The sequence below is a fragment of the Alligator mississippiensis genome, chromosome 3, assembly GCF_030867095.1.
Source record: "Alligator mississippiensis isolate rAllMis1 chromosome 3, rAllMis1, whole genome shotgun sequence".
NCBI lineage: Eukaryota > Metazoa > Chordata > Crocodylia > Alligatoridae > Alligator > Alligator mississippiensis.
The window spans coordinates 127,862,043-127,876,456 of record NC_081826.1 but is presented as its reverse complement, the minus strand read 5'-3'; the positions used below and the strand labels follow the sequence as shown (position 1 = coordinate 127,876,456).

At 41.5% G+C, this 14,414-nt stretch overlaps 1 protein-coding gene across 3 annotated transcripts in view; it reads left to right on the top strand.

Moving 5' to 3' along the window:
- RANBP9 (RAN binding protein 9) overlaps positions 1-14,414 on the top strand; it is a 66,439-nt gene that overhangs the window by 47,042 nt on the left and 4,983 nt on the right. For 2 of the 3 annotated variants that reach the window (XM_006269196.4, XM_059724393.1), the window contains exons 6-11: positions 1,368-1,552; positions 3,496-3,608; positions 5,813-5,921; positions 7,617-7,807; positions 10,313-10,460; positions 12,942-13,063. In XM_006269196.4, coding sequence (XP_006269258.2) covers positions 1,368-1,552; positions 3,496-3,608; positions 5,813-5,921; positions 7,617-7,807; positions 10,313-10,460; positions 12,942-13,063 — 868 coding nt within the window. The remainder of the gene's footprint in view (positions 1-1,367; positions 1,553-3,495; positions 3,609-5,812; positions 5,922-7,616; positions 7,808-10,312; positions 10,461-12,941; positions 13,064-14,414) is intronic. The other variant, XM_059724394.1, reaches the window with a different exon arrangement.

The window sequence follows — 14,414 nt, the reverse complement described above, 5'->3', positions numbered from 1 at the left end:
GAAGTCAGATTTTCCACCTGCTATAAACATAAAATAACTGCTTGTTTTGTTTAGAAACGTATGCTACAACATTCTTATGCATATAACTAATATTTCTAGCGTTCAGTTTCAATATAGTTGATAAGCATCAATGAAACAGACCAGATGCTCATACAAAAAAAAAAAAAGCAAATATACCATTTTCCCCATGTTCTAGTTACAGTATTGATTTCAGGGCACTGTCTTGAGAATTTTGATCAGTAATTAGAACAAGAATGTATTAAGTGACTTTTTAAAAATAAGGTAAATACACAAGAGGCATGGATTGTGTGTACAGAGGGAAGACCTATCTAAACACCAATTTTGTGAGTGTAAAATCAACTATGAACTTTGTTCTCTAGGAAGGATTGTATTTTATAAGAAATGGTGTCAATACAAGTCACATGCAACATTTTTATTTCAAACTCTCTTCCTGTAGGGTTCACTGTATGGTATAAGACATAAATGTAATGATTATTGTAGCCAACTGGAAATGGCTTAACATTGACAGCATACCTGAAGTGCTTGTATCATATTTTAATTGAATATTATTTTATCTAAATTATTCTGTGTGAAGAGATCTTCAACATTATGCATATAAGCATGATATATTTATTTCACCTTTCCTTATCCTCTCTGTTTTTAGTTAATCTAGGTTTTCAGTTTGGATAGTGGTATGCTTTGGTTTAGGGAATGACACAGCTAGGTAAGCAGATTTATACTAGCTAGATTAAAACAAATGATTATCACAGTTAGTGAAGATGTACAGCAAAGACCTTGGCATGGCTTGGTAACCAGTGTTCATACACAGGGTCTTGCACAGGTCACACTGAAAAATGTGCTGCCATAGTTTCACTTATTATCCATTGTAGTTGGATTAAAATTAGTTGTGGGGTATGTCCAGTTGGGCTGTCAGGTCTATGTAGACATACCCTTTTTGGACTATGATTTAGGTGCACATTCCTGTTGTATGATGTAATTGTGCCACTTTCCAGAAAAAAAACAAAAAAGTTGCGTGTGTGTCAAGATTTAATATTTGGCTTGGAAAGTCACATTATAAAATTAAAGCCAAAAATTGTCATGCTTATCAGGCTTTAACTGCATTTAACTGGATAAATTATCACCAAGATTGAGCCTCGGATTATTTTCACTCCCAGTGGTGCTGCAACCTTGTATTGTGTTGAATTGCTATAGGGTACGTAAATTTACTTAACCACTGGAAGAGCTAGCTGAGAAATTGTTACTATGCCACTGGTAAGTGATGGAGGGGGATGCTGAAAATCAGTAAAGGAGGTGGAGAAATTTGGAATAAATAGAAAAAGTGTTTAATTCTAAATAATCTCTTGCAGCCAAACTTGTACCCTACAGTAGGGCTTCAAACACCAGGCGAAGTTGTAGATGCTAATTTTGGGCAGCATCCATTTGTGTTCGATATTGAAGACTACATGCGAGAATGGAGAACCAAAATTCAGGCTCAAATCGACAGATTTCCTATAGGGGATCGGGAAGGAGAATGGCAGACAATGATTCAGAAGTAAGAATTTGAGGAAGTTTAAAGACTGCACTTGAAATACTCATTTATAAATTAAAGTTTTAAAATATGCACATACATAAATACAAAATCCCAATTGCATTCAACTTTGGAATAGTTCTTAAAATTGTGTTTTGCATTTAAATTGGAAATTAATTTTTGAGATACAACATGCAAGTGTTTATAGAAACATCACATTGACCCCGTTGTGGTCTTTGGCATGAGTGCTGATTTGCTGTTAAAAGTATTGATTTACCACATCTTTAAAACGTACATGCTGATGTTTAGTGCCACAGGCCAGGGATCAGCAACCTATGGCCCACAGGCTGGATGCAGCCTGTGAAGAGACTGGATCTGACCCATGACAGCTCAGGGAATCGGCAGCAGAAAAAGTGTACCCAGGGTGCAACCCCTCTCTTTTTCCATCTGTTCCTTCCACAGCATCTGCTGATCACTTGGGATTTGGGGATGAAGAAGGATGCAGAGATTTGCCACTCATAGTGGAGACTGGGTCACAAGCAGTGGCTCCTTGGCAAAAGGTTGCCAACCCCTGCTGTAAGGAACTAAGTGACATAATTTGAAGCTAAAAAGCCCTATTTTAATTTTAAAAAGATAATATTACTTGAATTGTAGAAGTAGGGTCGGAAGGGACCTTGTAGATCTTCAAGTCCGACCCCCTGCCAGGCAGGAGGAAAATGGCTCAAATGACCCCAGCCAGGTAGGCGTCAAGCCTCTTCTTAAAGACCCCCAGGGTAGGAGCCAGAGGGCAGGCGGCCTACGGCACCCGGGATTCCCAGGCAGTGTCCCATCCAGGTACTAACTGGGCCCAGGCCTGCTTAGCACTTGGGAGCAGAAGTGTCTGAGTATGTGGAATTGGATTGTACCTGTATACTGTATTTGAGTGGGCACCATCCTCATGATTGAGATGCTTGCCATAAGTATTCTTATCAGATTATTTTAATTACCAAGCACATTGGGAGGACTTGTCATCATTACTTTCTGTACCAATATTCATACTATAACACTAAAAATGTATAAAAAAAACTAGGAGTGGATGAGTCAAATTTCTAGAGGCTTTTCTTCTGTAGGGTCTTGATTTAGAAAATATTCTTTAAAATGTGTATCAGCATCCCCCACTTACAAAATGGATCTACTTGTATATGTACATTTAAACATGCCTGTTTGCAGGGTCAGGGCCTAGGTTACTGGTACAAATCCCTGCCTACATCAGTTGTGGTTGCTGGTCATTTGTCTCTGGTGACCTGTCTCAGTTGGCTAGCAGGCTGGCTAGCAGTGGACAACTATTGGTGTTTTTAAATACCGTGACTCTAATAGGCAATTTTAGTACTGAGTAGAGATGAAGTTTTCTCTAAGCCCTCACTTAGTCTTTGTCATGCCAAGTCCAGATGATGGTACAGCTTTGGTACTACTTGAAAAAATTCTCACAACTCCTTCTCATTTTATATCTGTTCAGTAAAAAAATACAAGATTTAGCCCCTTGTATTAGTCCATGCATTTAATGAGCAAATAAAATGTATCAATTTAGAGATCCAAATATAATACTGTATTTGATTGTAACTTGGGATATTTGTTAAAAAAAAAAATTAAAAAAATCTAGCTGTTTCTATAGGAATTTTAAAAAATGTTAAAAATAGCTTGAAAAAACAAAATAAAAATCTGAATATTTTCTGAAGGGATCGTTAGCTCTTCTAAAAAGGAATCAATATGTTCTAGCTAAAATATTTTTAAACAAACATTTGAGATTGCCTTGTCAATTGTAAAGAGAATTCCATTCTATTTTAGATATCTTCTATTACTAGCAGTTTTATAAAGCCAGGGGATTTGTTCATTCAGAGTTTTTGAAATTGAAAAGTATCTTACTCATATCATGCTCTAAGTGATATGTTTTCTGTTCAGTGGTTGATTCTTTTTTCTTTTCTTTTCAGAATGGTTTCATCTTACTTAGTTCATCATGGGTATTGTGCAACAGCAGAGGCTTTTGCCAGATCTACAGACCAGACTGTATTAGAAGAATTAGCTTCTATTAAAAATAGACAAAGTAAGGCTGTGAAGTGTATTGTGTGCTTTTTCTTTTTTTAAGTGGCCAAACATAAAATTCTTCTTTTAACCCTGGTGAAATGTTAATGTAACCTATGAAACTTCAGTGGCATTTCCTTTTAGCAGTTGTATATATTCATGATTCTGTGCATTAATATACAATTATGGATGTTTGAATTACTGCTTCTGATAATCTTGATGGTATTCTATACCGTGTTTTCCTGGATACAAGATTACAGTGAATGTAAGACAACTGCCCAAAAATTAGATTCTATACACAGAACATTTATAAATTTCCATATATGGAATTTAGTTATTGGAGGATTGTCTTTAAATTCACCCTCCCATTACTGCACGTAGTGAGGGAAGAGGTGATGGGGGGGGTGGGGGGCAGTAATGTGACAGGTGGTGGGGGACAGCATGTGGACAATACTGGGGGGGCAGGCAGCTAGCTTGCTCCTGCCCCCAACACTTTGTGCTGGTCTCCCCCACCCTCTGCAGCCTCAAGCTGTCCCAATTCCCCCTGCCCCTCCTTCCTCTCATCTCCTGTATGTCTGAAATACCCCATCTCTCTGCCCAGACTTTGCTGCATGCTAGTAGGCTGTATCCCTGCTGCAGCCTGGGGCACAGAGCATGACTCAAGCCCAACTCCCTAGCAGTGACGTGGACCCAGTAGAAGGATACAATTTGTAGCTTGCCCTGGAATAAACACTTCTGGTGCATCTAGACTAGTTTTTACAGCAGCTTTAGTAAACCTAAGTTAATTTATAATTGCCCAATTAAGACTAGGACCACAAACTAGTCTACTCATACCTTGAAATTTTCTCCCAAGTAAGAAAAGGGGCCGAGTAGCCAAGCCTGATCTAAAATATCTACTGGTTTAGATGCAGTCTGAGGCCAAGAATTGGAGACGGGTCAATACTATTACCATATTTACTTGAATCTCAGATGAGATGTTATCTCCCCTAATCAGCCCCTCATCTGAAATTCACATAGAAAGCTTTGGGGGTGGGGGGAGCAGGTGTCTGCTACAGTTCTGACTCTGGCTTGCAGTCTGGGCTAGGACCAGAGTCCATACTCAAGGCCACCTCCCGATCCCACTGCCGCTTGCCATCTGCAGCTTCTTCCTCCTCTGCAGCCCTCCTTACTGTCAGGTGCAGCGCAGCTCTGGCTCAGGCTGGATTCCCTCCCAGGCATGGAGTACAAGGAAACTCTGTCCCCTGCCTGGCCAATGAGGAGCGCTGCTGTTGGTGCATGGCCCAGCAAGGGCTGTGCTCCATGACCCAGCAGGGAACAGAGCCCGAGCAGTGTCTGACTGTAGGGGTGGGGGGGAAGAAGCAGGGGGAGAAGAGGCAGAGACTGGAGGGGGTGCAGGTGGTACTGGGCAGGAAGGCTGCAGGGGGAAGAAGTGAGAGGGCAAACAGTAATGGGGCTGCCTGCCCTCCCCAGCCACTCTTTTCCCTGCTGTAGCAGTAGGGGGGGTGGATTTAAGACCATACTCCAATAATAGGTTCTATACCTTGAAAATTTATAACAAGTTTATAAAGTGTCTATATATAGAAACTAATTATTGAGGGTTATAACTTAAATTCAGGGTGATCTCTTGTATTTGAGTAAATACAGTAGCTCAGGTTTTTTTTAGTTGGTTGTGTTGAAGCCTGGGCAGGAGCTTAAGGTTATAGTTTGACTAGGTAAAATTCAGCTAAATGTATTAAGTCCATTCTCAGTAGGTAAAAGCTCTGGGTTAGCTAGCACTTGACTGTTTTGGGAAGAATTACACCCTTGCTGAACTGAATGTAGCTTGTGTTTTCTTCTGTAAAGATATAGCTATGGAATATAATTTAAAGTATAATGTTTTATATTCTAATCTTGCTCTAAATGAGCTATTTTAATTGCAAAGCAGTTCACTGTTTGTGAGGCAGCTGACCATAAGAAATATGCATGTTTCATAAATACTCATATTGACATGCTTAGAATAAGTGCAGCTTGATTAAGGGGAAAACTTCTAAGGAAATCTGATCTGTTTCTTTTGATAAAAATCCTGCTGGGTCATGCTGCTGGTATCTTTAATGTTTTTGTGTATTAATTCTTAAATGAAACTAAGCTGACTCTGTGTGTGTGTGTGTGTGTGTGTGTGTGTGTGTGTGTGTGTGTGTGTGTGTGTGTGTGTGTGTGTGTGTGTGTGTGGTTTTTTTTGATGAACAGGAATTCAGAAATTGGTTTTAGCAGGAAGGATGGGAGAAGCCATTGAAACAACACAGCAGTTGTATCCAAGTTTATTAGAAAGAAATCCTAATCTCTTATTCGCATTGAAGTAAGTCTTCAAACTTTATAAAGATATTTGTCTATAGCTAAGTGTCATGAGAAATTGTCATTATTCATACATATCTTCCAGAAACCCATATTTAAACAAAATAAGCAGCATTTTTAGAAATGGTATTATTTCACTTTTTGCAGCTTTATCTGCTACATATTTGAATATGTAGCTTGTCATCATTCTGTATATTCTACAACGTTACGTCTTGCTGTAAAGTTATCCTCCACAATCTAAGTTTTGAAGTTAATCATTTACCGTGTCCAAAAGAGGCCTAAAAAGAAACTAGATTATAAATTAATGCTGTATTGTTTCTAGAGAACCTGAAAGAGCTCTGCTTTGGGAATTTTTGTTTTTCTCTGGGGGTTGCAAGCAGCAAAATATATTTTTGAGAAACAGCCCACCAATGTGGCAGAAGCTCCAGATTTATTATTAGGGACCTACTGAATTCACGGTGGAAGTAGTGTGTGTGGTGGCTGCTTTAATTTTGCATGTTCCTCCGTGTGCACTTTGCTTCTTGCCCTCCCCTCCTTTGCTTCTGATTAGCCAGGACCCTGCCACTCCCTCCTGATCAGCAGGGAAGCTAAAACTATGGCACTGTTTTTGCCTCCCCACCAGTTAGGAGCAAACAACAGGGCTGTCCAGGACCCCTCAGCCAATCATTGGCAGGAGGCAAAAACGGTGCCATGTTTAAAACCACCATTTTTGCCTCCCCACTGATCAGGAATGAGTCATAAGCAGGGCCCCCTTCCACCAATTGGTGGTGGGGGAGACATGGGGAAACCTGCAAGATTAAAGGAGCCATAGCGCACCCCACTTCTGCCATGAATTCAGTAGGTCCCTATTTGTTATTAAATTAAAAAAAACAAAGAGAAATGTCCTTGTCTCTAATTCAGTAACTTATTTAAATGTATCCTAAGTTACTGTAGAATTTACAACCTGTTGTGCTGTAGTGTTGCATGAAATCTGGACAATTTAGAGTAAGTTTGACAACAATTATGTGGAAACTTTGCTATAGACTTACTGTCAGGAACACTCCAGTTAAATACTCCATCGGATAGTCTTTCTAAATTGTTGAAGTCAGCTGTAGTAAAATGGAACAAACAGCAATGGAGGAAAAACTATCTACATTTAAAGCAATAAAAAGTAGCTCCAAAGTATATAATAAAGCCCCTCCCCTTTTCTAAAATTAAATCATTAGCCACCAAGCCTTCCAAAAGGATGCTTTGTAGCTGACTTCGGGTGTTTTAACTTTATAACTGTGTACCGGTGTGAATATCTAATGCCATGTTATATCTGCTGTTTTCAGATATTTGGGCCTTTTATCTCATTTACTTTTGAGACAAATGCTAAGCTTCTGAGGAGACATTGCAAACCCATGCAATGGAGGAAAAACCCATAAATTGCAATAAAATTTAAATGGAAAATCTTATCTCTGATTCTTCCCCCTCCACCCCTCTCCTCTCCCCCCAGTAAAATTCCTGCTCTTCTGCATTCTCCTTGAAAATGAGTTTTGCCGTCTTGCAGTTTACATTCTGGCTACTTTTTAAGCTCATTTCTTCTAGACTGAACTGTTAATATTTAGAGCTTTTGGTTAGGAAAACTTTTTTGTATAAAAAAGAATTAATGGAAATAGAATTAAATTGAAATTCGGTGTCTACATTAGAGAACCTTTTTTTCTGTCTCATTGTTCAGAGTGCGCCAGTTTATAGAAATGGTAAATGGTACAGACAGTGAAGTTCGGTGTCTGGGAGGCCACAGTCCAAAGTCTCAAGACAGTTACCCTGTAAGCCCTCGATCATTTAGTAGCCCTAGCATGAGCCCCAGCCATGGAATGAATATTCACAGTTTAGCAACCAGCAAAGGAAGCAGCACACACTTTTCAGGTGAGTCAGTAGGGGGCCTACATTGTACTGAATTTTCTTCAATTTTGAATGTGATCAGAGGGGTCATGTAAATGTCATATTTGCCTGTTAACAATTTCCTTTTAATTTAGAATACTTGAGTCCTTAATAGTTTACAGTCTAGTTGGTATTGCTCAGTTGAATGTTCTTGATTTGCTTGCCAACTTGAAATGGAGCATAGAAATGTAATCCTCACGTGAAAGCAAGATTTAGGCTTTAGAAACTGCCTAATCCCTTAGTGTATGTCACTTGAAGATTACCCTAAGTAGTTTGGGAAGTCCTTTTAGGATTAGAGTAGTTTCTAGCTTATAGTAAATAGTGGACCACTGGGAGATGACTTCAAATGGGACTTTTCTGTGAATCAAATCTGGCATGGCTTCCTCACTGACAGGAACCATTCTCCCCCTGAACCATTCCATATGTTCTCATGACATGCCTGGCTTCCTCTGTTTCCTGAGTGGCTCATTCACAATAGGGATGAGTACACAAGTGTATAAAGCTTAGTTAAGGTAGGAAGTAGCACTGTATGCATAGGATGTGCCAGGAGCCTGGTGTCCAGGCTGGGTGAAGTAAATGGACTTCTGTATGCTGACAATCAAACTTCATGCTACATTCAGCTCTTTCAGTCATGGTTGTCAAACATTTCAGCCCATGAGGCTTCTTGTGGGTTGGACCATCCACCTCCAGAGGCTGGAATCAGCCTGTACTGCTCATCTCCATGTCTGTTGGAGCCCCTGCAGTGGTGGTGTTAATCCCAGAGGCTGCTGGAGTCACTGTTTCAGGATAGCCCTGAAATTTGAGTAGTTAAAGCTGCTTGTCTTCCCTTCTACCCCCCCCCCCCCCCCCCCTCCCGGGCCTCATCTGAAATCAGCGGGGTTTAGTCACCCCTGGTAACAAGGCATATTTATACAGGTGCTCTGGAAGTGGTGTGGGGGGGAGGAGGGGGGTGCTTTAATTAGAGCACCTGGAGCATCACTTGTATCAGTGTCCCCATGCTGAAAAATGGTGGCAGGGGGCATTATAACTGAAGCTTGTCAAACGAGCTTTAGTTAAGCGCCCCTGCCATCATTTTTCAGTGCAGGGACGCTGATATACATGATGCTGGGATCTGCTGGAGTGTGGTAATTACCATGCTCCATCAGTCTTGATTAATAGTCTGCCAGCACGTTGGAGCAGCCTCACTGCACATGTATAGGTGCCCTAAAATCTGTGTTAGGAGAAAGGCGGAGCAAGTGGCAGTGGTTTCCAGGTTGCGCTAAAACAGTAGCTCCAGCAGCCATGGGAATTAATTTCACTGTTGCCACTCATGGGTCTTCTGACACATGGGAAGCCCCATAGTCTGAATGCAGCCTACAGAGCCCAACTAATTTGACACCTCTGCTTTAGATGGTGACTAGGCTGTCTTACAAAAAGTTAAGGAAAGTTGAGCCCTTGAAATCTTCCATTCAATTTTAAGTAATTACTAAAACAGTTAGAAGCCTAGGAGCCCTTTCACATACTGATTACCAGGGATCCTGGTTTTCCTTGATTAAAAATTGCAAATTCTCTAATAAAACCCAAAATCCATGATTAAAATTAAAGGCCAGCCCTGCTGGTGCCCCTCACCCCCCACCCACAGCCCCTGTTCCCCCAGCCCTGTCTGGAGGGGGTCCCCAGCTGCCAGGGCTACAGACCCAGATCTGCAGGCCCCTGCCCCCACTCCCCCCTTCTGCAGGCTTGGGCAGTGCGGCTCCCCACCACCACATGCACTAGGGGGGTAGGGGGGGCCCACACACCCCCAGATCTTAATGCAGGGCAGGTGCAAGCTGCAGGCTTGGGCTTCTGCCCTGCTTCCATTCCCCGGGGCCCCTGCAGCCTGGTGAGCACAACCCTGCGCAGTAGGGAACAGCGGGGCCACGTGGGGATCTCCTTGCTGCTGCAAGCCCCCTGCTGCCCTGGCAATGTGCCCCCTGTGTGTGCCACTGCTCTGAGGGCACAGCCCCGCGCTGCTGCTCTCACTGCAGCCCTGCGCGCGGGAGGTGCGTCACCAGGGCAACATGGAGCTCACAGCGCTGAGCAGCTTCTCTGCGCAGCTTTGCTGTTCCCTGCCAGTCTGGGTTGCGCCCGCTGGGCTGCAGAGACCCTGGGGGAGTGAGTATATAGGTATTTAGAATTTATTTTATAGTGATTGAGGCACTGGTAGGCTTCCAAATTGCTTTAAAACTGTAAGTATAGCAACAAAACATTGTGTTCAATTGATACCTATATACCTATATATGTAGAGTGGCCTTTCATTTTAATCCTGGATTTTGAATTTTTTGTCAGAGAATGTGCTATCTTAAACAGAAAACCAGGGTCCCTGCTGATGAATGAAAGCTTGGTATGTGGAATTAGTTGATGAGTCACATATTCCCTTTATTTGACCAAATCAGTTTTATGTTTGTTTCAGTGCCGTGTATGTAAACTCACAGCTTGTACCCAACTCAAATTACTAAAATATTATTCTAGGTTATGAAAGTAGTTGCAGTAATGGAGTAATATCAAACAAAGCACATCAGTCTTACTGTCATAGTAAACACCAGTCCACCAGCTTGAATGTACCTGAACTCAACAACATAAACGTATCAAGATCACAGCAAGCTAACAGCTATTCCAGGTGAGTGATCTCCCAGATGGGTGCACCTGACCCGCTATGTCAATCTTGTCACAAACCTCTTTTTTGTGGCGCAGGTCTAAAAACCCAACATATAAGCCCATGTCCTTTCATTCTTAGTGTTGATTTAATGTAAGTTTAGAAGATGGGGAAAAATACCTTATTTTTCTTACCATTTCTCAATAAATGTCTTTCACCTTTTAAAAGTTGCTTCAGTGCTACCACTCTATGCAAATGCAGGAACACAAGCCACTAACAGTGACAAATAAACACCTTGTTCTTCTGAAAGTTTTCAAAACTACCTTTGAAAAGGGGTAGTATATAGTGAAGGTGCCATATTTTACCCAGCAGGTTGCAACAAGTCCATCTGCTGTGTCTGATGACTTGAGTGACAAAATGTGTTTTTGTTTATTCGTGTTAGCATCTGTAGAGTCAGCCAAACTAGGATTGCATGAAGAGTGGGTTCTCTTCCATCTTGTATGCAACCAGAGTTGTTTGCTTAACATAAATCCCTTTATACTCATGCATGTAACTTTGATTTCTGTGGCCTTGTGTATCAGGGCCAAATTCCAAGAATTTGGATTGAACAGGTGGAACTGAGCCTGACTTGGCCTACGACTTGCTTATACTGGTTCTTTGAGAGGTGGAAACAACTAGGCTTGAAAGCGGGCAAGTTTGGAGTACTTTCAATTAGGATGCAGAGAGGAGCTCTTTATTTTTAAAATGAGGAAGTCTGATTCAGAAGCTTTTATGATAAACATGGTACAAAGGTAGCCAAGTTCTGTGTCACTTCTAGGAGTAGAGCCATGCTGCTTTGGTGCCAATCAAGACCACCCCTCCCCCACCTGTTCTTCTCCCCCTCCCCTCCCCCCCCTTCAAAATCTGGATACTTGCTCTCTCAAATCTAATACCCCTAGTCAGATGAGAATATTACAGCCAAAATGATTTCTCGCCGACTCTGGATTAATAGTGGGTCCTCTGGAACCCCCAAAAATTTCCCTCTGGTTTCAATACCTTCTAATTGAGATTTTAAGTTGAACTTGGAAAAAAATGCATTTTTCAACCCTTTTTTGTGTCGGGGGGGAGGGTTGAGTAACTTTCTTAGAAACTGACTGCTACAGGGCTTGGTGAACTCAGCCAACTTTTGGGGGCATCTTGTAAGATGTAGGAAGCTTATTGGCTGTACTGTACTCCATTCACAGTAGGGTCGTGTTTTTCTTCTTTCTGAGCTGAGTATTCTTTAGGAATAAACTGGGAATTTGTAACCTGGATCTTTCTCTAGCCCTAAAATGGATGAAGGTATATAAATAAAATAAAAAGAGGCTGTCTGTATTTTGTTACATGGTGATCTTCACAACTGATGATACAATGAGCTGGAATATGCTGTTACTGTTTGGCTAAGGCTTTGGTCCTGGAAGCCATTCAGGCCTATTCAAGCAGAGCATGTGCAGTTTTCAAAGACTGCTTTTTTCTAGTTTTGTGAGCAGAGATCTGTCATGCAGTCATGTGCTTCATGTTTTCTGAACACTTTTTTTTTTAAGCATTTCTTTGTGGATTCAGTGCTTGCTTTTGGGAGAATGGATTTTTTAGTCTTTTTTCCCCTTTGCTTTGCTCTTATTCTGGTACTGCTCTCCAGCCTGCATGAGTAATCTCTGGATTCAGACTTGTTGAAAGAACAGCATTATTTGCCTAAAGCTGGCATTCTTGAAGTAGGCTTCATGCTTGTTTTGCCTTTTAAATGTGTGTAATTATATAAATATACACACAGAATAAATGAAGTAGAGATTTGGGAAGTGTACTGTCTCAGTAGCAGTGAAAGGGCACTTCCTGCCACATGTCCAAGTGTACAGCCTACACTGAAATTCTTAATATGCAGACATTCATTCAAAGTACAGCTATAAACATGTAAATACAATTGTAAATTTGTTTTTAAACCTCTCAGCCTGTTAGCTGTTAACTTGGTGCATTTCATATGTGTTCACAGTAAGTGACTGTACTACGGTTTGCTATTACACTGTGACCCAGTGAGTGTGTGCAGACGTTACACTTAGTGCCGATTTTGTACAGACATTTGGGGAGGTTAGATCAGGCAAAAAATGGCTGGCCTCATCTAATTTAGTTCACTTGAGGAAACACACTGTGTTAGATTGGGAATGGGTTAGTCCGATTGACAGAATGTCTGTTCACGTTCAGAACTCAGCCCCAGGGCTGGGAAAGGTCAGCTGCTTGCTGAAAAGGTCTGTGCTCTTCCTACCCTCTCTGCCCACCCTGACTTCCTTCCCTGCCCACCCTTATTTGGATCTGGTTCCTGGAGCGGCTCCAGACACTGGCAAGTGTGCGCACAAGCCAGAACCAGTCTGCAGTCACGTGGCTTAAAATATGTTTTTACTTGGCAAGGCAAAGAATTCTTATGATAAGGTTGCAAAGTTGCGAAGAAAACTTGAGTCATTTTGATGATAATGTATTTCTCTTCCCTTTTCTCAGCAATGATGTAGACATGGAAACAGAGCACTACTCCAATGGGGTTGCAGAGACATCATCCAATGGCTTCCTAAATGGTAGTTCTAAACATGATCACGAAATGGAAGAATGTGACACAGAAATGGGTCTGCAGTGATATTTCTTACATTTTTATTAAGTGATGGCAACAAGGTTATGTTTTTACTTGCAATGCTTCCCAAATTGAAAACTAGGGGTGTAACTGAAATCTTAACTGTATTTCACTAGTATTGTGTGAGCATCATGACTGCTTTGCTGATCTGGCTTGAAGTTAATGTGAAAACAAGTGGAGGTGTAGAACATAGATATGTTTTAAATATACCCACTTCCAAGCATATGGCTTTGGGTGAAAACCACTGTGCTTTCTTTCATTAGTTCATTTTAGGTTAGCAGTAGTGCCTTGACCATTTGATACCAGTTGATTAGTAACAGACAGTCTAGAATGGCTGGTATCAAGGAGCCCAAAGTACTGGGCAAAAGTCTGTGTAAGTCATTTTCAATGGAGAGATCTAGGAATAAGAGTAATTTGTTTCTGCTTTCCACTAAAGAAACTTCATATTCCACATTTGCCTTCGTGTAGTCCTGCCTTCTTAAGAAGCCTCTATATCACACACAACCTGCTGACTTTTAAAGACAAATGAGTTTTTAACCAGTTGTTGGAGCTAGCACAGCTAGAAGGAATAGCGCTCTGAATTTCAATTGGAGGATGAAGTAAGTGGACCTGTACAACTAGACAGGAGGCAGTCAGGGCTACACAGATGCAAACAGCCTATAACTTTGCCCAGCAATTTTTATTGCTAGTGAGATGAAAGGAAAAAGTCCAGCTTGACCATGGGTTCCTTGTGTTTGCTGACCCACCTGTTGTGGAGGCAAGACTTGCTTAAACAGACCAGTTGATTGATGGCTGAGACGAGCGTATTACTAATGCAATACTTTTCCACGGTCTGAGTGTTTGTTTCGGCTGTTCCTCAGCTTTCCCAGTAAACTGCTGTTCAAGTCAACCCAGAGTTTCTGTTCCCAGGCCCAAGTGAGGATGATCTGAATTCCCGTAGCATTGCCCTGTGTGTTACATTTCTGAAACTGGATGATGATAAACAGGGTCTGGTTTCTCTGATAGAAAAAAATCCCCACATCTTTACTTTCTTGCAGCCTTTCCCACAGAGGCTGGCTGTGACAGACATGAAGCAGCTGCACAGCACGCAGAGTTGCTGCTTTTTTTTTAATGCAATTGTTTTCAGCCTCTGAAAAACGGAGTCCTAGACTGGGCTGCAGCTGGCAAGAAACAACACTGCTTGGAGACTCGTGGGCGCTTCAACCTCTATAAAAGAAATGTGACTCCTCCAGAATACTTTACACCCCACAGTTTGAGAACTACTTTACCATGTCTGATTCATTGAACGTGCCTTAGTGTTTTGTTAATATGAAAATGTGGCTGAAGTAGGCAGCGATCTGTTCTAA